Source organism: Onychostoma macrolepis, chromosome 03, assembly GCF_012432095.1.
Source record: "Onychostoma macrolepis isolate SWU-2019 chromosome 03, ASM1243209v1, whole genome shotgun sequence".
Lineage (NCBI taxonomy): Eukaryota > Metazoa > Chordata > Actinopteri > Cypriniformes > Cyprinidae > Onychostoma > Onychostoma macrolepis.
Genome location: NC_081157.1, coordinates 20,422,146 through 20,449,632, shown reverse-complemented (window position 1 = coordinate 20,449,632; position 27,487 = coordinate 20,422,146). Strand labels below are relative to the sequence as shown.

Sequence of the window (27,487 nt, the reverse complement as noted above, 5' to 3'; positions counted from 1 at the left end):
AACACTTCACGCTGGTTAAAATGTAAGGGCGTTTTATTACCAAAACAGTAATGACAACAGAACAATGTTGCAACATCACTTATACAGAGTTACTCAGTAGAAGCAACAACATTTATTATACATGATACATTACAAAAGAAAGGAAAACAAACTCTAAAATAAACCATGTAATTTCTCAAATAAATGAACAATAGTAAAAGTCCTGTACTGCCCTGTACGTGTTTTTTGCATTTACAGTATCACCACCAGATATTAATTTGTCTTATATGGCACTTTCAAGTTCAAGTCATTCAATTTATTTCTTTGGGCCATCATCCCATCCATGAGGAGAGCATGAAATTAGCTATTAACATTGTGAAACATGTCCTAAAAATAAAACAGTTTAAAGTTTGTAGAAAACTTTACTGCCATTGAAATAATGACCCATAAATAATAATAACAACTGACAGCTAGGAAATGTGCTATGTTCATACATACATTTTCTGTTTTCATATTACAAGCCCCTGGTTCCTTACATTCGGTGGTGATTAAAAAAAGATGAGTTCGCGTGATAAATATTACTATATAAATATAAGATTTTTACACCTGGAAAAACAGTCAACACTTTGATAAAGACTGAATCATATGTGTGATTTTTTTTAAACAATTTTTACATTCAAATAGTTGAATACAAATCATACGGAAAGTTCCATATGATCCTTTAAACATTCATTATAACTCAGTGCAATGAACAGAATGATACAGGAATCATATGATTCGCTATGGTAATAAGGAATTAAAAGCAGCACAAAAGTTAAATGTTAATTAAAAGTTAATATTTAAAAATACCAAATGCATATAGTGAAGTCATAATGTAGCTCATCATTGTTTTTCATAGCTAGTAAAGCAACAATATAAGAACTGCATCTCTTGTACAATAATATATCTCTATCTATGCAGTTTTTTAAAAAGAAATCTTCATCAACAATTTATAATATATTGCACTTAAACATTCTGCGTACGAGGAATGACTTTTTTTATCATTTAAGACATTAATTCATCAAAATATCTGTTTACAGTACAGTGACCAACTGACAACTCCAACCCAGGTTGTTTAAATACATTTAAGCAGAATCAAGACACACTGTTAAAGCACTTCTCCTAAACAACAACTTTATTAAAATATCAAGTCAGTCAAGATCTGACACTCACAGTCCTAATTACATTAAATATCTTATCTAACTGCACTTATGATTTACAGAATCCGCTACCCCAACTTTTGACTCCATTCCTGGTTTTTAAGTGCCAAGAGCAATCACACAGTCCATCCTGTAAAGAACGTCCTAGACCAAATCTGGTCAAGGGTTTTAAAGCAATTTCTAATCTTTCCCTCACCTTTTGTTCTGAAGCTTTCCTGTCCAGTCTGTGCCTGAGAGTTCAGCTTTATAACTTGCCAGGACCCTGGTGCTTGTGCATTAGTTTGCTACTGTACACATGTCCTTGAATTACCATAAGGCTATTACTAAATTTAGACTGGACAGGTATAGAAGTGGACAGTATGTAAGTGAACATTTATGTACTGTAAGTCTGTATTGTTGGGTGGTTTCTTCACCAGGCTACAGGAGAGGCTGTGCAAGGGCTCCTGGGGCTGCGTGGAGGGTTTTCCGTAGTCTGGATATCACTCAAAGCCCTCTAAACACAACAGCACACAACAAGCATATTGAAATACATATATAATAGCTTTAAAATGCATATAAACCTCATGGGCATTCTTAAAAATAAAGGGGGTTTTCATAACAATGCAACTGAAAAACCTTTTGGGTTTCTCAAAGAAACCTTCAGTGAAAAGAAAATATACTCACCCTTAGGCTATTCAAGAAGAAATCTAGAAAAATCTTGAGTAAATTTAGCATTACATCACTTGTTCACCAATGGATGCTCTGCAGAAGTGGTCAGAAGTGATGGTTTAAAGTTAAAACACCTATGGATTTGTTTTTTACAAACTTTTCGCATCACAAGATGTTAATTGATGGACTGGAGTCATGCGAGTTACTTGTGGATTATTGTGATGTTTTTATCAGCTGTTTGGACTCTCATTCTGACGGCACCCATTCACTGCAGAGGAACCATTGGTGAGCAAGTGATGAAATGTTAAATCTGATGAAGAAACAAACCCATTTACATATTGGATGACCTGAAGGTGAGTACATTTTCATTTTGGGTGAACTATTTCTTTAAAATAACCATTTTCCATTATAAAGAACCTTTTGTGCATTGAAGAGGTTCTGTGGATGTTAAAGGTTCTTCATGGAAACACTGATGCCAATAAAGAACCTTTCATTTTAAAAGTGTACACAGCATATATCATGAAGTCAAATAATTTTCATTATTATTAAATTACCAAAAATTAAATATCAGTTGTACATCTAATCGACAATGAAATTCATGTCTTTCTTTCTTGTGCATATTGCAACTTTCATTTCTTTTGATTTATCAGTGCATTCACTGTTGTACTTTGTAATAGACATTGCTTATGTCTGATAACTAGTTGTGTTGTAAGGGAGCAGAATGTGAAAGAAAGAAAAAAAACAGCTCTCAAGAGAGCTGGGAAGGAAGTGACCTATTTTTTTGCCACCTGTCTGTGCTAAAAGCCTCAATACATTTCTCTGCTAGCATTCAGCATTAATTTACTACATTTTCATGAAGATATCCATCAAGTCATCTAATGAAAAACCTACCTCAAATTTAGCCATGAACTCTGCAAAGATACCGAAGAAACTCTCTGTGGTGGTGGCCTTTCCATCCTCACCGAAGAATGATGCGACTTTGCAGAACTCTTCCATTGCCAGCTGCTGCAGAGACTCCAGAGACTGCACAGCAGGGTGACTGTTTTCCAGAAACCCCTACATGCAAGTAGTTAAGGTGGTTTGTTATGAATTTGGCAGATATCAAGTATATTCAATGGTTGAAATGTTTATTTAATCTTGTCCTGATGGGTATCTGACCTGGATCTGCTTGGAAATGTTACAAATATGGCACAGTTAGATTTAGCGGAAGACATGCTAAAATCATATATAGTCAATTTGGATGTTTTGGTGGGAGGATACGCTCATAACAATGGCAAATCGATCCTCAGCGGTGGCTGGCATCTTCTGGCAGGCTAAACGAATGTCCTGGATTGTGGCATGCAAGTCATTGAAGTCAGAAGTGATGTTTCTTTGATTCACTGTGGAGAACAAAGCAATGGAATATATGAAAGAGATCTGATCTCTGCAGAACCTTTTATGGAAACAAAAAAACATTAAATGGGAATGCTGCTCCATGTCTTGGACAAAACTTGATGAGAAGCAGTCTATATGCTTGTTCTATGAGACATCACAGAAAAAAAGAAAGAATTCGGACAGCATATAAGTCTGGGCACTCAAGTAGATCTTCACCTTTGGCTGCTTGTGGCACCATCTCAAGCTCCTTCCCAAAGTCCAGAACCTCTGGAAAGTGATGGCACAATGATTTCACCAGGATATGCAGAAATGTTGACTTTCCATCCACTGTTTTGGTGGTACTGAGCTTCAACCAGAAAAATGTAGGATTACAGTTACATAATGTTAAAAATAAAGGCTATATACACATAAAAAAATAAACTTAATTAAATAAACTTAAATAAAACACACAAATTAATGATGAATCTCATGAACTCATCTGCAAAAGGCGCATACACAGCAACGAGGCTTACTTCAGTGAGAAAATTGATCTTAAATCCAGTCGTTTTATTGGTTTTGGGTTGGCCGTTATTCAGATAATTCCCCATAGCCAGCACAAACTGGAAAAAAATAAGGAAATGAATATACATGCTATGATAGGAAGATCATATTTATCCAATGTGTGCACTGGCATGGTATGTTTGAGTATGCATTATGAAAAGCCTGCCACGTCAACAATCTTTTATCCGTAAATGAATTTCTTTGTGTGTTTGTTTGTTATGTGTGCCTGGGTAGAAACTAAATGACTCTGTGGAAATGAAGGAATTATACCTCCAGAATCTTGGCCAGTTTTTTGCTGTTTTTGAGCTCCAGTGAAGCCTTAAAAACACAGTCGTAGGCCCCCCTCATCTCCTCTGTTTTCTCTTGCAACGTAGTCTTAAAATGCAGGCTTTTCAAACGGGTCTTATACTCTGGCACTGATAGCATCTGAACATAAACAATATAGACAAAATACACAATATATACAAAAGCACACATTGTTAGAATTATATTAAATTAAATAAGAATAAATAATATACATTTAAAAAATACAACTTTACGTATAATCATAATATCACATGCAACCACAGAAAACTTATAAATATATAATATTCATGAAACTCTATCATTAGTCATGTACCTGTAGGACAAACTGATCGGGCTCACTGAGTTTGCTTGGGTCGTCTCTGTACTGCCGGTATTGTCTAACCTCATCATCGTCTGGTGCGTATAGGAGCAATTGTTTAATATGTGATGAGTCTAAACGTTCACTTGACAACGTCATCAGCACCTGGCGTAGCTCGCTTGGTGACAGCTTCAGATGGGCAATCAAGATTGCTATAAAGATAGAAGAAGAGTCTTAATAACAAAGCGTACAAGGGCATGTGCTTATAGGCTAATAGCTAAACGCTAAGAAGCTTGTAGTCTAACAGCTGGGACAGTTAGCAAAAGGAGCATGCTATTATCAAGTCTAATTTACAAACAAAAACAGCACTGTCGCAGGGCAAGACAAAAAAGGACATTTAACTAGAAAAATTATGAAGCATTGTTTGCTACTCACAAGCATTGTAGGCTTTCTTATGGGAGAGAATCTCCACCACATCTTTCTTCTTGAAAGTCTCCACCTGAGGTGAGGGCTCTGGAAGAGAAACTGAGACACAAATCGTAGCGTGAGTGAAAATAACTTTTAACGGTCAACTGATAAAAGGATAGTTAGGTCCTATTCTGCCTTTAAGTCCTCCTGGGAAATTCCTACATGTAAGCTTGTAGACCTAAGTGATGTTGGTTGGAAATGATAGGAAAAAGTAGTTGTGTCACACAAGCCTGCCTCCTCATATACTGGAATAGTAGTCTCAGCCTCACACGTCATGCCCACGGACCATTGGCTGAATGTCAGATACATACAGCACACGAAAAAGGAAACAGTTCAGAAGTTCTGAAGTCGTCATCTGACTGATTGAATTTTACAGGATTTCTGAAAGATGTTCTTTAACGTTCAGCTTTGAAATGCAGCAGTCATGACGCCAAATCCCATTATGAAGTAAGAAAGCCATTGAGTTTATAACAATGATCACATCATAAACTTGCACGACGTTCTTGAATCAACTGCACGCCAGTCTGTTACAGTAAGGACATTAACTTCAACAATTTCACACCCCTAAACATGACGCTGAACAAAACAAACTGTGATTCGTTACTTTACATGTCTGTCAGATGTCCTCTTGGACAGTCCTTGGCCAACAAAAGTTGCTATGGAATCCAGACCTTCTGCCGTCAGTTTGAAGGTCTGGCTATGCGAGACTATTGGAGTAGTGCTTTCTGGCAAGCTTTATCACCGTTCTTCATCCAAAGTAAACAAAAATACTTTGTACAGCCAATATTTGCAATTAAAACTTAATTATGACTGATAACATTTTGCTTTCACCATTATAAATAGACACACTGCAAGTCAGAAAGTCTGGGAAGATGTTTCCTACTGCCAACTACGACATTGTGGTGGGGTTCATCTTTTTTGACATAACCTAAGAGCAGCTCCAGTGCCTAAAATATTAAAGGCATGACTTACAAGACAATAATTTTTTTCTGGATATTATGTACAGGGTTTAGATTAACTAAAAAAACAAACCTTTATATTAAATGTCATTGACAAACAGGTCATTGACCCAGGAGATTAATTTCCATCTTATAAGACCATAGAATCTTTTCTCTATATCTTGTTTGTCTTCTATAAGATGTGCTATAAAGATGTTATCCCAAGGTGAGAGTTTTCCCCAACTTTCTTCTTGCAACCCTTTAGTTTGAGCTATTGTTATTTCAGGTGACTCCTTCATAGCTGCCGTAGGCATCTTGGTGTCCTCTTTTATTATGGCTCTTCTTGTCCGAATACTCAGATTTGGAAGACAGCCAGTTCTGGGCAGATTCACAGGTGTTCCTCATTTTCTCACTTTAAATTATAGACTTCATGGTGCTTTTAAGTATTAGAAGACACAGAAATGCAGTTCAGTAAACTCCAAGCGACAAATGCCAACTACTACCTATGGACCACACTGTATCTCTCTCTTTGAAAGATATGGAAAACAAATCCCTTGTTCTCTTGGAAATGAGTTATAAATATTACTTTTCTCACATTTTACTCACCAGGGCTCTTTTGGGTCCCAAAATGAAGCTCCAAGTCTAGGTATTTCACCATGTCACTCAGCTTGTCATAATCAGAATCTTCCTCCAACTGCAGTGAGAAACCACATCTGTCCTTACATTCTTCATTCTAATGGACTGAGCCAATCTCATAATGATGGACATCCTGAAATGTTCAATCATTACAATGGACCAATATGTGTCTCAAATGGCATACTACTTTTTTTCAAGGTCTCCTCCAACTATTACCAGAGATTTTAGAATTGTCAATTTGTCTCATGCTGTTGCATCTGTTTGAAGTTGCAAATATAAGTGACCACGAGATTTAGATCTCCTTTAGGTAAAACTGGTGCAAAACATCATCAAGATTCATTGAGTCAGCCATTTAAGACACAAGCAATTCACACAAAGACTTATTAGGCTGAAACTTCTTACCTGTCCCCAAATAGTTCCCTCAGAATTTTCCACTTGTTCCCATCGTAGCCGCTTTACACTCATATGACTGGAGTCTGATTTTTGTGGTGAGGCCTTTGGGAGCGGAGGAGGCATGCAAGGTGGGGGTAAAGGTGGAGGAGGAGGTGGCTCCACAGCGGGCCCATCAGTGGGGTGGTGAGATTGAGGTTGGGGTGTACTTGGTGATTGAGTTTGGGACAGGGCCTCATGGTGGCTGTGATGGTGATGGTGATGACGAAGTTCGTGGTACATGGGTTGAGGGCTTTGTCTGGCCTGTGTAATGGGGGGAATCTGTGGGGTTGAGCGATGCTGTTGCTGCTGCTGAATCTGCTGAGCGTGCTGCTGCTGAATCTGCTGTTGCTGAAGCTGTTGCTGAAGCTGTTGCTGCTGCTGAAGCTGCTGTTGTAGTTGTTGCTGCTGCTGAAGTTGTTGTTGCTGCTGCATCTGCTGAAGCTGCTGTTGCTGCTGCTGTTGCTGCTGCTGTTGCTGCTGTTGTGAAGGATGAGGCTGGAAGGTTGACAGAATCTGTTGGGTCTGGTGAGGTTGGTGGGGCTGGTGAATCTGGTGGTACTGAGGAGCTGACTGGATTGGCTGAACCTGGTGTATGTGTTCAATCTGGTGAATGTGGCGGGCTGGCGGAGGAGCTTGATGCATCTGGTGGTGGTACTGTTGCTGAGTTTGCTGAGATGGTTGAATAGCTTGAGAAACTGCCATGTGTGCCCGGTGCATTTGTCTGTCCACCCTCTCCAGTCTTTCGATTCTCTCCATGTGCTCCAAGCGTTCCAAACGCTGGATCTGCTCCAAACGGTCAAGTCTATCCATGGAGCTTGAGAGGTGAGCCTGATGACTCTGATGCATCTGATAAGCATGGTGTACTTGTTGATCTGGATGGAAGGGCTGGATGTCATAGATATGCCTATCCGAGCGTTCCTTTCTTTCAATCCTATCAAGCCTATCCATGGAGCTAGATAGTTGAGTCTGAATAGGCTGGTGTGAGTGGTGGCTTTGGTGCACTTTAATAGACTGAGATTGGTGACTTGGTTTATTTTGATGGATTGGATGCATCTGGTGATCCTGTTGCACCTGGTGGTGTTGGTGAACCTGGTGAGCTGGATGAACCTGATGGTGCATCTCGTAGATTGCATGACTGGAGATGGGTGACTGGTTTATTTCTGGAGAGGGCATAGGGGGCAGAGACTGATGCATCTGCTGCTGAGATTGCTGAGGGTGACTGGCTGTTGGTTGAACTGGAAGCGAGTGGTGCTCCTGAAGGACTTGGTGCTGGGTCATCAGCTCATCACGTGTGGGCAACACCTTGTGAATGGATTGTCTTTTTGGAGGTGGGTTGGCTCTTGGCGGAGGCGGCGGAGGAGGTCCAGGGTGGCGACGGAAAGTCAGCTGTCGGGGTGCATGGTCAGGGGTGAATCCAGCAGGTGGAGGGGGGTCATTAAATTGGACGGGGGGAGGGGGAGGAGGAGTCAGAGGGGGTGGAGGAATGTGCTCTGAGCTAGAGGAGTAGGTAAGAGAGCTGGCATCCTCGCTGCTACTATGTACTTCGCTTGGACTGCTTAGCTCGGGAGGCATGTACAGACCCTCTTCCTCCTCCTCCTCCTCCTCCTCCTCCTCCTCCTCTTCCTCCTCTACCTCCTCTTCCTCATTCTGGAATGTCATCTGGACAATATCCTGGTGTTATTTTGAAGTAAAATATACAAATAGCATTGAGTTTTTGCAATAGACCAATGAAGATTAGCCATTGATCTTGTAACAAATATCAAGTCAATTAACCATTCTAATATACAAACCTCTTCATAGTCATTCTCTGGTGACAGGAAGTCATCCACAGATAACTGCTGTCCTAGCTGCTCGCTCAGAGCCTCCATGAACAAATCTGTGTCAGAGCTACGAGGTGGACGTGAGAAGGTGTAGCGCTTCTTTCTAATGGGTGGACTAGGGGGGTAGTCCGGAGGTGAGGGTGGAGAGAGAGGTGGGCTGTCTAAACTGATGTATGGGTTGGACTCAGCGCTGGTTTGAGAGGGAAGACCTGGAGGGTAGAAGGGGCACTGGGGACTCAGTGGAGGCTCCTGCATCCAAGAGTCAGGTTGTGGAGGAGGTGGTGGTGGTGGTGGAGGCGGCGGCACAGGCTGTGCTGATGCAGATTTGCGGCTACCTGAGAGATGAAGATGGAAAAGCAAAGGTTAAGAAGATAAAAGACACTGCCTCCGATTAAATTCCTACCTATTACACAAAGAAATGACAAGGATTTTCTAGAATTCACAAGCTACAATGGCAATAAAATACACTGACTGTACCTGAAGTGGCCCGAACAGATGGAGAGGAAGAGTGTGCCCTGATGGACTGTGAGGAAGCGTGCGGGAAGATGTCTATGTTGACCAGAGTTTCAGGAGCTGGAGGAGGTCGACTCTTGAGGGATTTGGATCTCTTCCCGGCATAGACATTCTCCAGCTCAGCATATACAGCTGACAGCTAGATAGAGCACAGGGACTAGCTTGTTAATATAAAAACAGTGCACTTGCTCAAGCATTTCAATGTTTGTAAACCTGTATAATCAAAGAAGAGTGCTCACATTAGTCAGATTGTTGGGTGTCTCTGGTAAGGATGTTCCGTCTCCTGATTGTCTCTCTCCAGGAGTCAGTCTCATAGGTGCCACCTCCACCGGCTCAGTACAAATCCCTCATGAAGTAAGAAAATAGCCCATTAACTTTCATTTCAATTTGCTAAGAAAGCTGCAGTTTTTAATGATGGTACATAAACTCCCACTTCCTACCATGCTGTTTTCGTGGTACATAATACAAGGTGTGAAAGTTGACACAATTTCACTGCATATACAGTGGGGCAAAAAAGTATTTAGTCAGCCACCAATTGTGCAAGTTTTCCCACTTAAAAAGATGAGAGAGGCCTGTAATTTTCATCATAGGTATACCTCAACTATGAGAGACAAAATAAGAAAAATAAAATCCAGAAAATCACATTGTAGGATTTTTAAAGAATTTATTTGCAAATTATGGTGGAAAATAAGTATTTGGTCAATAACAAAATTTAATCTCAATACTTTGTTATATACCCTTTGTTGGCAATGACAGAGGTCAAATGTTTTCTGTAAGTTTTCACACACTGTTGCTGGTATTTTGGCCCATTCCTCCATGCAGATCTTCTCTAGAGCAGTAATGTTTTGGGGCTGTCGCTGGGCAACACGGACTTTCAACTCCCTCCAAAGATTTTCAATGGGGTTGAGATCTGGAGACTGGCTAGGCCACTCCAGGACCTTGAAATGCTTCTTACGAAGCCACTCCTTCGTTGCCCGGGCGGTGTGTTTGGGATCATTGTCATGCTGAAAGACCCAGCCACGTTTCATCTTCAATGCCCTTGCTGATGGAAGGAGGTTTTCACTCAAAATCTCACGATACATGGCCCCATTCATTCTTTCGTTTACACGGATCAGTCATCCTGGTCCCTTTGCAGAAAAACAGCCCCAAAGCATGATGTTTCCACCCCCATGCTTCACAGTAGGTATGGTGTTCTTTCTCCTCCAAACACGACAAGTTGAGTTTTTACCAAAAAGTTCTATTTTGGTTTCATCTGACCATATGACATTCTCCCAATCCTCTTCTGGATCATCCAAATGCTCTCTAGCAAACTTCAGACGGGCCCGGACATGTACTGGCTTAAGCAGGGGGACACGTCTGGCACTGCAGGATTTGAGGCCTTTGTTACTTTGGTCCCAGCTCTCTGCAGGTCATTCACTAGGTCCCCGTGTGGTTCTGGGATTTTGCTCACAGTTCTTGTGATCATTTTGACCCCACGGGTGAGATCTTGCGTGGAGCCCCAGAACGAGGGAGATTATCAGTGGTCTTGTATGTCCTCCATTTTCTAATAATTGCTCCCACAGTTGATTTCTACACACCAAGCTGCTTACCTATTGCAGATTCAGTCTTCCCAGCCTGGTGCAGGTCTACAATTTTGTTTCTGATGTCCTTTGACAGCTCTTTGGTCTTGGCCATGGTGGAGTTTGGAGTTGGACTGTTTGAGGTTGTGGACAGGTCTCTTTTATACTGATAACGAGTTCAAACAGATGCCATTAATACAGGTAACGAGTGGAGGACAGAGGAGCCTCTTAAAGAAGAAGTTACAGGTCTGTGAGAGCCAGAAATCTTGCTTGTTTGTAGGTGACCAAATACTTATTTTACAGAGGAATTTACCAATTAATTCTTTAAAAATCCTACAATGTGATTTTCTGGATTTTTTTTTTCTCATTTTGTCTCTCATAGTTGAGGTATACCTATGATGAAAATTACAGGCCTCTCTCATCTTTTTAAGTGGGAGAACTTGCACAATTGGTGGCTGACTAAATACTTTTTTGCCCCACTGTATAGGTAGTTAAACATGTGTATGCCAGTGTATGCCTGCATGCCCAGTGGTATACTGGAGTCTGCAGACGTCCAGGTGCTAGGTGGCTGGTAGAAAATGAGAATTTTTAAAAATGTATAAGGAATGTTGAAGTTAAAAATGTTTAAAGGTAATTTTTTAAACACACTTCGTGAGGCTAGACAGACAATATGAGATGACCACTTTTTTGACTATAGGCAGCCCTAGTAAGATATCAATGGCATCAAAAAAATGAAAACTGCTGTCCTACGTTTTAATTTGTAATCCAACATAGTGTTCAAAGATCGCTTACCCATGCCCAAGTGAGTGCCAATAACCAGATCATCTGAGCTGCGTCCCCTCACACTGCTCCTGTAGGTGGTTCCTGTCACCTTCATGGAGCTGCTTCGCCTATGAGGCTCATGGGCTGGAGGTTCAGGTTCTGCTGTTGGCACTACCAATAATAAATACATGCACGCATACATATGTATTATACTCTATATAGACTGAAGGGCTCACGTGTAACTTTATAGCCAAGGAATCGGGAGATCTTGTTCTGGCAGTGTTCCTGCTCCTCGTAGGTCAGCAGCTGGTAAATGAACTGCCAAATCACCTGTTTTGCTGGGGTATCCAACACAGGGAAGACGTCCACAATCAAAGTGTCTACATTTCTAATGGCACGGAAGAAAAATGAATCAAATCAGGTTTCACACAAAGTTCAGGAATATTCTCAGAGAAGCAATGGAGACATTTCCATCTTAGAATACCCTTTCTTTCTTTCACTAAAATATTATGGGTATGTCATTCACCTGTGCTGGAAGAAGGCCTCCAGGGCCTTGCAGATGGTGTATCTCTCTTGGAGTGTGAGAAGGTGCTCAAGCTGCTGGCTGAAGGTTCGACCCTGTACACGAATACTGGGAGGCAAGATCTCGGCGACCCACTGAAGGGAGCTAAGCACAGGAGCACGGGAGCGTGGAGAAACCTCCACCTGTTCGGGTTCGGTCATGGTGAAGGCCGGTGGGCCGTCTTCAACCACCAGGCTGGGCATTGCCCCACTCCCCTGGAGCATGGACACCACCTTCTCATGTGAACAGCTCCTGAGAGGATGTACAAAAAATACAAAATATGCACAGGGTTGACTTAAGCCGGGCGCACACTGTGCGATTTTTAATAGTCCTTCACGATTGTTGCTTGTCAGACTGTATGAACATGATGATCATGTCACATTGTGGCATCTCAGTTGTCATTAATGTCAGAATGTACGACAGTCAAGACGCGTTAAAAATGGATGCGTGCAAGAAAACTTCACCAGAGTTTTACATTATCAACCCATACACATTCAGTGACTATGAGCTGCATTACACATGAAAAGTATATGAATGGCGGCAATACCGGCATATTTATGAAGAATAGTGCAAGCAGCACTGCACACCCACATGAAAACAGCGGCGCAACTGGTGCTTATCATAGAAAAGGCAACATATCATAGGAATTCCGTGAGCAGAGGATGGGAGGGCCGGAGTTTATGGCAGTTAGAAGAAATCTCTAGCATTAATTGATCATGGCTTGTCTTGAAAAACTTTGACGTTCGTCGTCAGAGACGTCACACTGCAGGACTGTGCGCCAAATCTTCCCACACTGCCAGAATTTCATCGGAGGTCAAATTTGAACGCAACGGCCCTTAATCGGCTGTCAGTCAAAACGTCAAACCAGCGATCAAAGACTTCAGATTTTAGCCTTGGATTATAGGAATCTTTAAAGATTTTGAAAATTTGTCTCAGACGACCAAATCGAGGCCAAAATTGCACAGTGTGCGCTGGGCTTTATAAGATTATGAGCATGAAGAACCCATATGCATAATAATAGTGTTGCTTGCTTTAGACTTTATTTAAGTCCTACATTAGGATAAAGGCAATGTATTCCAATGCAACCCAAGCCTCACCTCATGTCCAACCCATTGAGAAACAGGATGCGATCTCCAGGTTTGAGACCCGCCTTCTCAGCAGGGCTGCCTGCAGGGGAATGGCAACAAACCAAGCAGAAAATAACTGCTGACAGCAGATCATATGGGCTCCAACTGAGATTAAGCGGTGTTCATGAAATGCCATTTGAAATGACGTAAGATATAAAAGTCAAGACGCTGCAGCTTGGGTGTTTGTCACTTCCTGTCCAAGAATGGATGTCCCTTTTTGGCTTTGAGGGCTGGATGTGGGAAAAGTGTGAATCTAAAAGGATTTGTGCTAGATAAAAACAGAGCTCTACCACCTGTGCCCCTCTGACTCAGCCTGTGGAGAGTCTTCTGTTGTGTCTTGTAGTTTCTCTCTCTCTCTCTCTCATCTCCTGCTGTTCTTGCGCACTGCCAGTTTCTGCCGCCTAACTTTTTAATGGGCGCCATGAGTCAGAAATGACAGAACTTTCATGATTTTAGCGTTCACATCATCTGCTTCAGTTATATGTCTGATAATTCACTCCCCTTCGCTTGTTTAATGTCCAAAAAAATTTTTTTTTATATTTCTAAAATAGCCTTGTTTTGTTGTAGGATGTCAACTAAGATAAATGCACCACAAGACACAAGCCCTTCCCTTATGAAAACAAAAGACAAAGTTTTAAAATACTAAGAGAATAATATTGTAGACCAACAATCTAAATTAATGAATCCATCTTAATTAAATATTAAATGTTTCAACATTGATATTAGACACTTAACTTACAACCATGACCATTTTGGATCATTTCATACCTGGTATTACAGAGTCGATCCAGACTGGTGCATGGCCGCGCAGAGTAAACCCGAAACTCTGGTTCCCTTTGTACACTCGTACTGTCCTAGTGAAACATGATAGTGACATCTTAAAATCAAGTGAATACAACCTATAGGTGTCAAGCAGAAACTTTATATAATGTAGATTAACTAATATAATTGTTTATCAAAATAATATTAATTCGATATTATTGGAAAATATCTATGATATAGATATAATACACATACACAGCCTCACAGCCTTCTATGACCATATTTACTAAGGGTATGAATAATTTTGAGCACAACTGTATATATAAGTTTAAAATGTGGCATAATGAAGGTTCTGTATAATGTTACATAATCATAGTACACAAGAGTGTAATTTTACTGAATGGTGACAAAATGTCTTGTGCCACATTTGAACTCAAATGTCACAGATTTTATACAATCAATACTGTTTGTTGTGTTCTCTATAGTTAGTGTTAATAATATGTGACCCTGGAGCACAAAACCAGTCTTAAGTCGCTGGGGTATATTTGTAGCAATAGCCAACAATACATTGTATGGGTCAAAATTATCAAATTTCTTTTATGCTAAAAATCATTAGGATATTAAGTAAAGATCATGTTCCATGAAGATATTTTGTACATTTCCTACTGTAAATATATCAAAACTAATTTTTGATTAGTAATATGTATTGCTAAGAACTTCATTTGGACAACTTCAAAGGTAATTTTCTCAATATTTTGATTTTTTTGCACCCTCAGATTCCAGATTTTCAAATAGTTGTATCTCAGCCAAATATTGTCCGATCCTAACAAACCATACATCAATGGAAAGCTAATTTATTGTAGAAATCTCAATTGAAAAAAAATGTACCCTTATGAATGGTTTTGTGGTCCAGGGTCACATATGGTCAGACAAGCTCTGAATTTCATCCACTTCAGTCATATGCTTAAAGAATACCTATGTGTATATGCTGTCATATGCAAACAGCTAGCAATTCTTCAACGCAATAAAGCCACACTTTCCGTTTTCCTACATTATTAAAAAGAAACTACACCTGCATTCCTGGAGACATATCAATAAGTGTGTATTGTACTAATGATTGACAGGATTTCACATCCTCCCACTTTTTATGCATTGGACACAGGCTTAACAGAGAATTAATTCATGCTTCTGAAATATTGTACACAAGTCTAGCAACGTTTAAAGCATAATATAGGCTATAATGAGGAGGACGAATCTTGATGTGTCATATTTACGCTCTCACACATACACAGGTGTCAAATAGCATGACTAAAAATAACATGAATTATAAGAGTGAAATATTGTGGTGGCATAAAATCTACATCATTTACAGCCTACAGCAGTTGTGAAACTGGAAATCCAACAAGAAGGGATGAATTTATTTAAATCAATGCATCAGTCAATCAATTTATTTATCAATGTATCAATGAATCTATCTATCCATCATCAAGCATTATGATTATATGAATCTAATTAAGTAACAAAAACAAATTAAAACAAAATATAGCAAAATAAAATAAAAGGGTAACACTTTATTTTACAGTGTTCTTGTTACACGTTACATGTTCTTATCATAGTAATCAACAGAAATTAAAATCCGCACACGGTAATATGCAGGGCTTACACCTCCTCAAAAAAATATTTTATTCAATGCTTCATCAGAGGCCGTAAAAAACAAGTGAAAAGTGCAAAACGTTTTCGAGACAAGTGCCACTTCTTATCATAGTAATAGTAAATTATAAATAATTACCTGCAGCTAACCCTGAATCAAACCCTAACAGTGCGTTTTACGTTACGTTAATTAATATTACTTAGTACTTGAATGTATAATTACACTGTAACAGGGACACCTTAAAATAAAATCTAACTAATAAAAGCATAAATAATATAGAAAAGATAAATAAAATAAAATAATATATGTATTGAAATCTTCTATCTATCTGATTTATTGGAATACATAAAACTTGAGAATGTAGATGTCTGCTAAAGAAGACTACTAAAAACACTCGAAATATGAACAAAAATATGAATTAGGAAAATATATAACATCAAAGGACAAAATATGAAATTCTACCATATCAGTAACAAATGCAGAAAAAAAAAAAAAACAGACAAGAAATGTGTGTAACTGTTCCCATTGTGACACTTCCACTGACCTGCGGGTAGAGAAGGAGCTGGAATGGCCTGCGATGAGAGAGGTGGTCTTGCGGAGACCACGGGCAGGAGGCATGACTACTTCCTCATTGGCGGTCCGGGGCACAGAGCTGGCTCGAGTGGACACAGACAGCAGCCGTTCGGGGTGGTCTTCACTCCGGCTGCGCCGTAGCCGATTGTTCCTGTGCTCGCTGAAGCTTCGGCCCCTCAAGCGACTGATCAAACTCTGGGAGACCATCTCATCAAAGCGCTGCCTGTGCTTCTTAGGGATGAAGATCCTGACAAACATGGCACACACACACAGCAGACGGAGTCACAGAGGAGAAACTGTTCAGGCGTGTGAACATACTCTCAAGCCTGCTGAGAGAAGCACTGGATGGAGACACACAGGCAAATGGAGGAGGAGGGACAGCTATGAGAAAACCTGCTATAATTACACCGGATTACGGAGATGTTTGTGACCTGCTATGAAAGAAAAAAAGAGCTCATGTGGTGCAATGAAGCGTTTGTTTTCTGTCCTGTGAAGAGGGGTGGGTAAAAATATCCTGTTTGATCAACTTCAAAAGCTAAACAGGTAAGCAGGTGACTTCAGAAAGATGTCTGATGGGCATTTTGAAGTCCTGAGAGGATGAATGATTAAAGTGAAAGAGAGAGCGCTTTTTAGCCCTCTGTGATATAAGCCCTCTCTGAATTTTTCATTCTCACCATCCTTTAAAACCAAATTCAAAGTTATAAACATCTTCATTATCTTCTTCTAACCCAATCTGTGAGTGAAAAATATGACCTAAAGTATTAAATATATCACCAAAATAGTATATATCACCCACTAGACTACTTTGACTCATCAAATTAAAAAGGATAAAGCCATAAAAAGGAATGAACCCATGCATCGTGACGGACACTGTCGCAACACACAGTATCATGAGGGGACACACAGCCCAGAAGCAGCTCATGAGCTTCAGTTCTGGGTTAATCTTCCAGCTGCAATCATCTCAAACACTGCTTCAGTGCTGCTTTTGCTTCAGGACACAAATCTTACTTTGGACAATGGCGAGCCAACACGGTGCCAAAATTGTGTACTGTGCAAAAACAAAAGGTCCTTAAAATTAAACAATAAAATGAATTAACATTATCATGAAGAGCATAGACCAAACAATAACAATATGTGACCCTGGACCACAAAACCAGTCATAAGTGTCAATTTATGACTGAATAAATGAGCTTTCCATTGATGTATGGTTTGTTAGGATCGGACAATATTTGGCCGAGATACAACTATTTGAAAATCTGTAATCTGAGGGTGCAAAAAAATCAAAATATTGAGAAAATCGCATTTAAAGTTGTCTAAATGAAGTTCTTAGCTATGCATACTACTGATCAAAAGTTAAGTTTTGATATATTTACAGCAGGAAATTCACTAAATATCTTCATGGAACATGATCTTTACTTAATATCCTAATGATTTTTGGCATAAATTAAAAATGGATCATTTTGACCCATACAAATGCATTTTTGGCTATTGCTACAAATATACCACAGTGACTTAAGACTGGTTTTGTGGTCCAAGGTCACATATTAGTAATAAATATTATACAAAGCATACATATATAAATATATGTTAATAACAATAATCCAGAGACATCAACAACAAAAGAAGAATTTTGTCTTCTATAAAAGTTATAAGCCTACTCTATAGGCCTTATGCGTCAAAGAAACAAGTGCACAATCATCTTTAGATTTTTCTTTGAACTTCCGTTTTTGCGTAACTCTATCATCACTGCTAAAGAGTAATTAGCTGGTGAAGTGGATTTACTTATTGTAGAATAATATGCATTGCAATGTTAGAAGCAGGAAGATTTTAAATCGAGCAGCTCATTCATAAAATCATACATGCTTAGCTTCACGCTGTGGAAAAACAAACAAAAGACTGAAGACAATGAGTGTAGTGCTGAAAAGGGGTGGGGCTACATAAGGTCTATAGCTGTGCAGTGTGCATAATTATATTGTTAGTTATGTTTTATTTTTTTATTTTTTTTGCATTGTCTGATCAGAACAGAGCTGCGACCTGTTTTTGAAGCATGACCAAACTGTTGAGAACCACTGAATTATTCCTATAATGTATTTAATCGCAAGAACTTCGTACATAGGTGAAGCTTAGATCGCAAACTGCAATTTTCACAATTGTAATTGCAATTGTAAATACAAACAGCCATTATATACGCAACTTATGCTGGTTTTCCAGCATCTGAAGAGCTCAGGGCCCAACAGCGGTACTGAGACATTACAATCCAAGAAAAACAAAACTAATACTAACTTAAAACCAATATTTTAACGCTTACGAATCAAACATGATCAAATGAATAATGTACTCAAGTACTACTGTGCCATGGAAGTTTTACAAGTGCATGCTCATGAAAGTATCCTAATTCAACTTAAATCCACATTTCACTCAAAGTTAACTTTTATTTAGTTCAGGATGCCCTCAATTAGAAGGAGGTCACAGGAAATCTAAAATTAACCCCGTGTCAGAGAGGGGAGGGAACACAGATCAAGGACACAGTTTTCAAAATGAATGAAGGTGGGAATGAAGAATGTATTCAACAATAAATGATGTCTATTAACACAAGTAATTGATCTCTAAGCCTATTTAGTATCTCTGAATGCCTCTACTCACGATAACAAAGCATGCCATGCATTTACAAACTGATTAACATTCTCTTAACAAGCCTTACATAACATAAAATTAGCAAGCAAAATTAGCAAAATAAAGAAAGCAAGCTCAACAACAAGGCCAAATGCGGAGTTAATATGATTTTAAAGTAAAATGGCAACAACAAATGGAAAGAATTTCACAGTAGGTCTCAAAACTTGAATGTCTTTTCTATTTACTCTGTATCTGTGAAGTCTAATATTGCGTGAAACTGCATAAATTATTACAATTTCTGATGAAACCTCAATTTCTGAACCTAGTTTCTTTGTGATCCTAGAAGGTTTTTCTTACCGAAAACGCTTGGAGATACCCCTGTCGCGCCCCATCTCTCCTTTAAATTAAGATAAGTCTCAAACAAAATGATGAGATGTTCTTGATTTTAGTGTAGGAGTCTCCATAAAGCTGGAATAACCATTCAGCGAGTAGAAGAGGATAATCGGAAAAGCCATTATCTCCAGTATCCAGATGAGGAGATGTTTATTAGCGCCAACTTGAGGAGCGATGACGTTGCATGGATGAAGAAGGAAACTTCAGGTCACGTCATTATTGAGTCAGCTTTGGCAAGGTCGCCCACATCTTCGTGCTGGGTTGCCTTGGGGAGTTTAACATTAAAAAGGAGACTCCATCCAGAACCGTAGTCCAGATGCCTTCAACTGCAGACGAGAGGCAAAGTTGCAGCTGCTTCAGATATGAAGAGAGAGAATAGAATGAAAGAGTGGAGCAGGAACAGAGAGAGAGTGAGAAAATAGAAAGCGTCCCACTGGAAATCTAAGCCAGGTCAGCATGAGTTACTCAATCCGATCCACATAATTGTGCATGAGTTAGAAGATCCTCAAGTATCCAAGTTCAAGACGCGAAGACAAAAGTAGAGTTTGCACAGCCAACAACCAGATACAAAGCTGTAGTTTAATGCAAAACCTGAAGCCACAAAGAAACAATTCCCTCAAAATTCTAAGCAAGGTCCCACAATCTTCTTAGCTGCTTTGTACCTCAGCTGGAAACTCGCAACTTTAAAGCAAGAAAGTTGTTATGTGGATTTTGTGCAAACTTCTGGTGCGTCACGGACCTAAGAGAGATTTATTATAAGAAGTAGGCTGCTTAAAAATAGGGAGGTTCCATGGGGAGAACCGGGCAAATTTTTGCTGGGACGAAGTGCAGCACACAAGCTGGTCAGTACTGGAGTGGACTGAAGGACTGTGAAAATGCAGTGGTGCATGCCAAATGCAAGTGATATTGATGCAGCTAGAAAGGTCATGCTCTCACTGAGATGCATTCGGTCTACATGTGTCTGCTATGGAAACTTGTTTCTGCCATGGGATAAGATAATAAAAAATGGTAATTGTGACTTTTTAATTTTCTTTATTTTCCCTCGCAATTCTGAGTTTATATTTTACAATTCTGGGTTTATATCTCACAATTCTGAAAAAAAAAAAGGCAGCATTCTGAGTTATATAAATTATATTAAGATAAAAACTTGCATGTCCTAGGAAAAAAGTCGAAATTGCAGATGCTAACATAATTCTGAGAAAAAAGTCTGAATTGAGAGAGATAAACTCACAGTTGGGAAAAAAGTCTGAATTGTGAGATTAAAAAAAAATGGCAATAATTTTTTATTACTTGGAAAAAAAAAAAGTCAGAATTGTGAGATGTTAACTTGGAATTGTAAGAAAAGTCAGAATTCTGATTCGAAATCTTACAATTATTACTTTTTCCTCAGAACTGCAAGTTTATGTCTCCCAATTCTGAATTTATATCTGACAATTGAGACTTTTTTCTCCCAATCACGAATTGTGAGATATAAACTTGCAATTCTGAGGTTATATCTTGTAATTCCGAATTGCTAGAAAGGTCTGAATTGTAAGATGATAATTCGCAATTACCATTTTTATTTTTAAACTGTGGTGGAAAAAAAAACCTCAGAAAAAAAGTCAGAATTGCAAGATGTAAACTCGTGATACAGGTGCATCTCAATAAATTAGAATGTCGTGGAAAAGTTCATTTATTTCAGCAATTCAACTCAAATTGTGAAACTCGTGTATTAAATAAATTCAATGCACACAGACTGAAGTAGTTTAAGTCTTTGGTTCTTTTAATTGTGATGATTTTGGCTCACATTTAACAAAAACCCACCAATTCACAACAAATTATCAAACATGCCAATCAGCTAATCAACTCAAAACACCTGCAAAGGTTTCCTGAGCCTTCAAAATGGTCTCTCAGTTTGGTTCACTAGGCTACACAATCACGGGGAAGACTGCTGATCTGACACTTCATGCTTCCTTCTGCTGACCAGCTTTTTAAAGATGCTGATTTCATTTTCCAGCAGGATTTGGCATCTGCCCACACTGCCAAAAGCACCAAAAGTTGGTTAAAAGACCATGGTGTTGGTGTGCTCGACTGGCCAGCAAACTCACCAGACCTGAACCCCATAGAGAATCTATGTGGTATTGTCCAGAGGAAAATGAGAAACAAGAGACCAAAAAATGCAGATGAGCTGAAGGCCACTGTTAAAGAAACCTGGGCTTCCATACCACCTCAGCAGTGCCACAAACTGATCACCTCCATGCCACGCCGAATTGAGGCAGTAATTAAAGCAAAAGGAGCCCCTACCAAGTATTGAGTACATATACAGTAAATGAACATACTTTCCAGAAGGCCAACAATTCACTAAAAATGTTTTTTTATTGGTCTTATGAAGTATTCTAATTTGTTGAGATAGTGAATTGGTGGGTTTTTGTTAAATGTGAGCCAAAATCATCACAATTAAAAGAACCAAAGACTTAAAAACTACTTCAGTCTGTGTGCATTGAATTTATTTAATACACGAGTTTCTTGATCAATAAAGAATATCAGTGTATTATCTCGCACAGAGTTTGTTTATTGACTACAGATTACTGAAATAAATGAACTTTTCCACGAATTTATTGAGATGCACCTGTATAAACTCAAAAAATAAAAACTATAAAAAAGTCTGAATTTTAAAGTTTATATCTCACAATTCTTAATTGAGAAACTGTATTGTAAGATAAAAAGTCTCAATTACTTTTTAAATATTTTATCCTGTGGCAGAAACAGGCTTCCACAGTCTGAACTACTTTTTCGCTCAATTTAATGTCAAATCTGATCAATATTCAAAAATAATACCATCATCAATAGTTTTCTGGTGCTTAAACCTCACATAAATATTTCTGAAAACATGCAACAAACATCTCAAACAAACAAAAAACAACTTGCCTCTGAACAATGGAAAATGACAGAAAAATCAAAGCTTTGTGCAAGTACAAAAAACATTTCTTACTTGCTAAAGAAGGCGTTCATGGTTCCCGATAATACAAGGATATAGGCTATCAAGGGTTAATCAGAACAAGCTGATGAAACGTGTGAATCTAGGTATCTGGAGCATGCTGTTCTTCTTCATAATTCACTTCTCGTGGCAAGGGTGATTTAAAAGTGGTCCCATTTTCAGAGTTTCCAAGTATCTAACTTTAAACAAAATAACATGCATATCTGAATAACACTTGGTGAAACAATATTTTATCCAGTAAACCTCACGGGCACAATTCCTCACTGGTAGCGAAGGGGCGGTTGCTGTTAAAACTGCTCCGTCAGTGTAACTGAACACATTTCAGCTATGAGACGCATCAAATTCTCCTGACAAAGACCCTCATCAGCGAGTTATTACAGTGAGAGAGAACCGACACACTAGGAGAGGGAGACTTCATATAAGAGTATATTTTCACAAAATATAATAATATTAAATCTAATTATAATAAATTAATAATAATTAAGTAAAATAAAGAAACAAATAATCTAAGAATATTAATATAATTATTAATTGTTAACGACTATAAGGAATAATTAAATAGATCAGTTTTATAAAAACTACTGATGAAAAATATGTATCTATACAAACAAAATGTTGAAATGCTGAAAGGTTTTACTCCAGTTTAAAAGTTATTACACTTTTCAAATAGGTTGGAAGAAAGCATGGATCAGATCAGCTCTGATAACATATCTGAAATCTATGGAAGCCAGTTTCCACCACTGAATAACATTTTTTTAAAAAGGTTATTGCGACTCTTATCACAATTTTTTTTCACAGAATTGTGAGATATAAACTCGAAATTGCAAGTTATAAAGTCAGAATTACAATTTACAAAGTCACAATTACAAGATAAAAACTCGCAATTCTGACTTTTGTTCTCGCAATTATGACTTAATTTGTGCCAGAACAAGCCGGATCCGGATCTGGCACCTCCGAAATCAGATCCGGTGTTCTGACGATTTGTGCTACCCGCTCGGATTGTGCTACCTCCCATTAAAAAGATAGGTAGCACAAATCGATAGCGTAAATTGCTACCTATCAGATTGTGCTACCAGCATCTTATTCATGTGGTTTGGGGGCCTGATATGTTCTCAGAATCGCGACTTTTTATCTCACAATTCTAACTTTATAACTCGCAATTCTGAGAAAAAAAGTCAGAATTGTGAGATAAAAAGTTGCAATTACCTTTTAAATTTTTTATTCAGTGGCGGAAACAGGCTTCCGTAGAAATCACCAGGTATGTCAATGATACAAAACTGAAGCACAAAACTAACAGAGAGTATGAAGCTGAGGCAGAATTTAAAAAAATGTGGTATATAACAGATGATACACAGGAATATGATATTTTCTATGGCTTTCAAGGGCGCAATGTTATCTCTCAACACAATTCAACATCTCAACATTCGGAGACCTCATGTATCTCTACCAGCTCCAGATGGGCTTGAACCTCATTTTTATTAAATCTTAACGACTGCCATGATTTTATTACTTGATTCTTATTAGTCAATGTTACTATTCAAATTAAAATGTAGGCTCCTTCTTTGAATGTTGCTCAGAAATATTTTTTACTAGGGTTATTATAAATAAAACAAAACTAAATAAATTCCGGCCTTTAAAAGGTAGGCTCTTTTTTGATTGGTGCTAAATATTTTGTTTCCTGGAGTTGAAAATAAAATAAAATATACTTCACCCTTGTCACCCATCCAAACACAAAGAGTAAACTTAACACGTAATCGAAAGTTGTAATAAATAAATAAATTGGGAGGCGGTTCATGAAAGCTCATTGGTACCTGATGCTGTCAATCAGTTGCTGATGTTCCTCGGTGAGCAGTATTTCTGGAAGTGTAGATGCCAGACCTTCAACATCCCTCTCATTTGCATACTGCTTCAGCAAATCAAACAGCCTCTCTTTAACCTCAGGCTCCTCCCCTAAAATCTCCTCAACCTATAAAAATTCAGAACAGAACATTCACCAACACTGGAGTTTTGAAAATGCCCGTGAAAAAATATATGCTATCATATGATGTTTAACCAGACCAAACTAACTTTTTGAGGTTCGAGTAACATTCTAACACTTTAGTTTAGGGACCAATTCTCACTATTAATTAGTTGCTTATTAACATGCATATTACAAGTGTATTGGTTGTTTTAGTAGTTATTAGTTTACTAGTAGTTTTATTAGTTTATTAGTACCAAAGCACATATTAATGTCTTATTCTGCACGACCATATCCTAGATCCCTTAATCCTACCCCATACATAAACTTAACAACTACCTTACTAATAACAAGCAACAAATTAGTAGTTTATTGAGTCATAGTTAATAGTTAGTTACTAGTGAGAATTGGTCTCCAAACTAAAGTGTGAGCCAGTTTTTCCATGCCCCTTGAGACTGACCTTCTTGTTGAACTCCAGAGCTTTATGTTTGCGGTCCTGCCTCACCATGTCTCCGCTCTGATATGTCTCTTTCATGCTGCTGCTGGTGCGTTTCTGCCAGCGGTTCATCCGCAGCACTCCCAGACGCAGCGTACGTCCCTGAGAGGCCTTGATCATGGCCGCCGCCGTCTCGTGCTGTTTCACTGGAATCCCATTCACCTCCATCACATAGTCACCTGCTCGCAGTCCACTCCGGCCGGCTGGAGAGTTGAGCATGCAGTCCTCCACCAGCAGGGGACTGTCTCCCACTATAGTAAAGCCAAAACGACCATCAGGCCCCGGGGCAATGTCCATCTGTGGTGGTAAAGTGGATAAGGGTGAGTGATATGGGTTTGCACTACAGAAGCAAAGGAAAATTAGGAGAGATCTGAGGTCTCTTTTACAAAACACAGGAACCTTATATATATATATATATATATATATATATATATATATATATATATATATATATATATATATATATATAATTTTATTATTTAAATTATTTTAGATATCTACACCATAAGTGCTGTTCTTTTGAGCTATCTATTCATCAAAGAATCCTGAAGAAACGGGGTTTTTTTTATATTTCTATAAAATGTTATTACTCAATACAAATATTTCTGTAAAAATATTAAGAAGCACAACCATTTTCAAGACTGAAAATAATAATAAATCAGCATATTAGAATGATTTCTGAAGGGTCATGTGACACTGAAGACTGGAGTAATGATGCTGAAATTTCAGCTTTGCATCACAGGATTTTAATATATATACAGTATTCAAATAGAAAATCACAGGAATACATTTCTGTGCATTTATTATATGCATAATATATAATACATTTTAAAATCTATGCAAATATAAAACAATTATATGAAGAAATAATTGTATTTTAAATTGTAATAATATTTTTACAGTATTACTGTTTTTACTGTATTTGTGATCAAATAAATGCAGAATAAGAGACTTCTTTCGAAACTAATTTTTACCTCACACTTCAAACCTTCATTTTTTCTTTTTCTTTAGAAAAAAATTAATTCGATTAAAAATGAATGTGTTGTAATGCAAATACTTTTTATGGCAACTGTATTTATATATAGAGAGAGAATATAGAGGTAATACATTTGTTAAGAACTCATTGTTAAAATTTATTTTTTATTTAGTAATCAACCAATTTCCCATATGAACTGCTTTTTTTTTTCTCTTGAATTAGGTCAAATGAAACTGAATTTAAGTTGGTTTTGTTATTAACAGTAAAAATGGCATGATGTCAGTGAAGAAAACTTGCCTGTTCAATTCTAGACACAACGCCAATGCTGGGTGGCACAGTCTTGAGGGTCTGAGCCAGAGCGATGAGGGCTTTAGTGCTGAGGGATGAGACGTTCTGCCCATCGATCTCCAGAACCTGGTCACCTGGCTGCAGTCCGGCCATGTAAGCGCTGCTGCCCTCCACCACAGAGAGGATGTAACTGGGTCCATCTCCACCCAGCTTAAAGCCAAATTCCTCTGGCCAACCCTGGTTATTTGCTGGGAGGGCCAGTTCTGGAAAAAGTCAATACATGAGAGATAAGAGGCAAGTAGAAAAAGAGATGTGAGAATCAACTTTCATTAGCATTAGTATTTCTAAAGTAAAATTGATTTAAGTATGTACTTGTATGTGTACATAGTGAACAATATATCTGATAGGGAAAATGTATATATAATGTATACACACACACACATAATATTTACTCCAAAAGACATAATTTCAATTTGATATAATATCAAATTAATTTTGAAATAAAATATTTTATTTGATCAAATCCCTATACAAGATGCTTTGCATTTATTTTAGAGAACAGTTCAGGCATTACAGAGTTTCAGCACTTCATCATATAACCTACTGTAGTGCTGTAACCTGCTGTTGTAATTGAATTTGTGACCTAATAACAAATGAGGGGAAAAAAACCTCAAAACGGTTAAGCAATTAATTTACGCACCAATATTCAGTGGGAAATCTCTCAGCACGTTAGGATTTGGGTCTGTGGAATTGAGGAAACATATTAATTTGTTTATGTATACGTCTGCATTAAATTACCATATAATGAAAGGTAAAAATATATAAACATCTAAACTGTCTAATAAAAGATATGTTTTTTAATAAAAGATGTAGAAAATATAAGACTATTTTTCTCAGTTCCCACCTCACAGAGCTCCATGTTCTGCTTTATGAACTTACAGAAATCTTTGGAGGCACTGCGGGATCCCGATCGGCTTTGGCGAAGGGAGAAACGGCCCTTCTGGCTCTTCAGAAATCTTCTCATCATGGTTTCTGGGTCTTCTGTGTGGAAGTCAAGCTGTAAGAGGTCACCTCAGGTCAGCACCTCCTCAACAAGTCACTGCTCCATCATTACCAAAAAGCAATTGATCCGGCAGGTTTAGCCTCCATCGAGGATCCTATCAGTCCAGTGTAGATCAGGAGAGCGCTGTCAAGCTCTCTGCAGCCGTGGCTCTACATCTCCACTAAGTTGGTCCAGTTCAAACCCTCTTGCAGAGCGCTGAGCAGAAATCTGGGACAAGCTAGCTGGGTCTTTTAATGATTCTTTTGCAAGAAAAAGGTACAGTGAAGCCCCATTTTTCTATAAATACCTCCCTCTCCCTTTACCTCTCTCTCTCTTTCTGTGATGCTGGTGGATTGGGCCCTCTCTCAGGGCTGAGGAGTGACCCAGAAACTGCCTGTCAGAGCAGCAAAGGACGGCGCTCCGATTACAGATCCTCAGAGATGCTGTGGTACAGTTAGATGTAGTCTGGTACATTTAACTCCAATTCCCTTCTAAGAATCTGATTCGCTATCATTCTTCCAACTGTTCCTTATTCAAGCACAGTCTCAGAACACCAGGAATGGTTAACCTCCAACTCTGCAATTATAGGTATTATTTA

The 27,487-nt window shown here is 38.5% G+C and overlaps 1 protein-coding gene across 5 annotated transcripts; it reads right to left on the bottom strand.

Annotated features, from left to right (window-relative positions):
- Nucleotides 1–16: 16 nt before the first annotated feature.
- grid2ipa (glutamate receptor, ionotropic, delta 2 (Grid2) interacting protein, a) lies at nt 17–27,120 on the bottom strand. 5 transcript variants are annotated; one of them, XM_058768549.1, is made up of 24 exons: nt 26,787–27,120; nt 26,548–26,589; nt 25,857–26,110; nt 24,548–24,880; nt 23,942–24,096; nt 16,119–16,394; nt 13,930–14,015; nt 13,132–13,201; nt 11,999–12,286; nt 11,709–11,860; nt 11,503–11,634; nt 9,391–9,497; nt 9,116–9,290; nt 8,609–8,973; nt 6,789–8,489; nt 6,357–6,444; nt 4,780–4,869; nt 4,360–4,556; nt 4,011–4,166; nt 3,713–3,799; nt 3,417–3,546; nt 3,087–3,205; nt 2,718–2,882; nt 17–1,671 (listed from the first exon to the last, which is right to left on the bottom strand). In XM_058768549.1, exons 1-24 carry the CDS (start codon nt 26,872–26,874, stop codon nt 1,588–1,590), a joined length of 5,340 nt encoding a protein of 1,779 aa, XP_058624532.1. In that variant the 5' UTR covers nt 26,875–27,120; the 3' UTR covers nt 17–1,587. The 5 variants fall into 5 exon arrangements, with proteins under 5 accessions (XP_058624532.1, XP_058624533.1, XP_058624534.1 ...); XM_058768550.1 differs by having other exon boundaries at nt 11,503–11,631; XM_058768551.1 differs by having other exon boundaries at nt 26,752–26,852.
- Nucleotides 27,121–27,487: the final 367 nt, after the last annotated feature.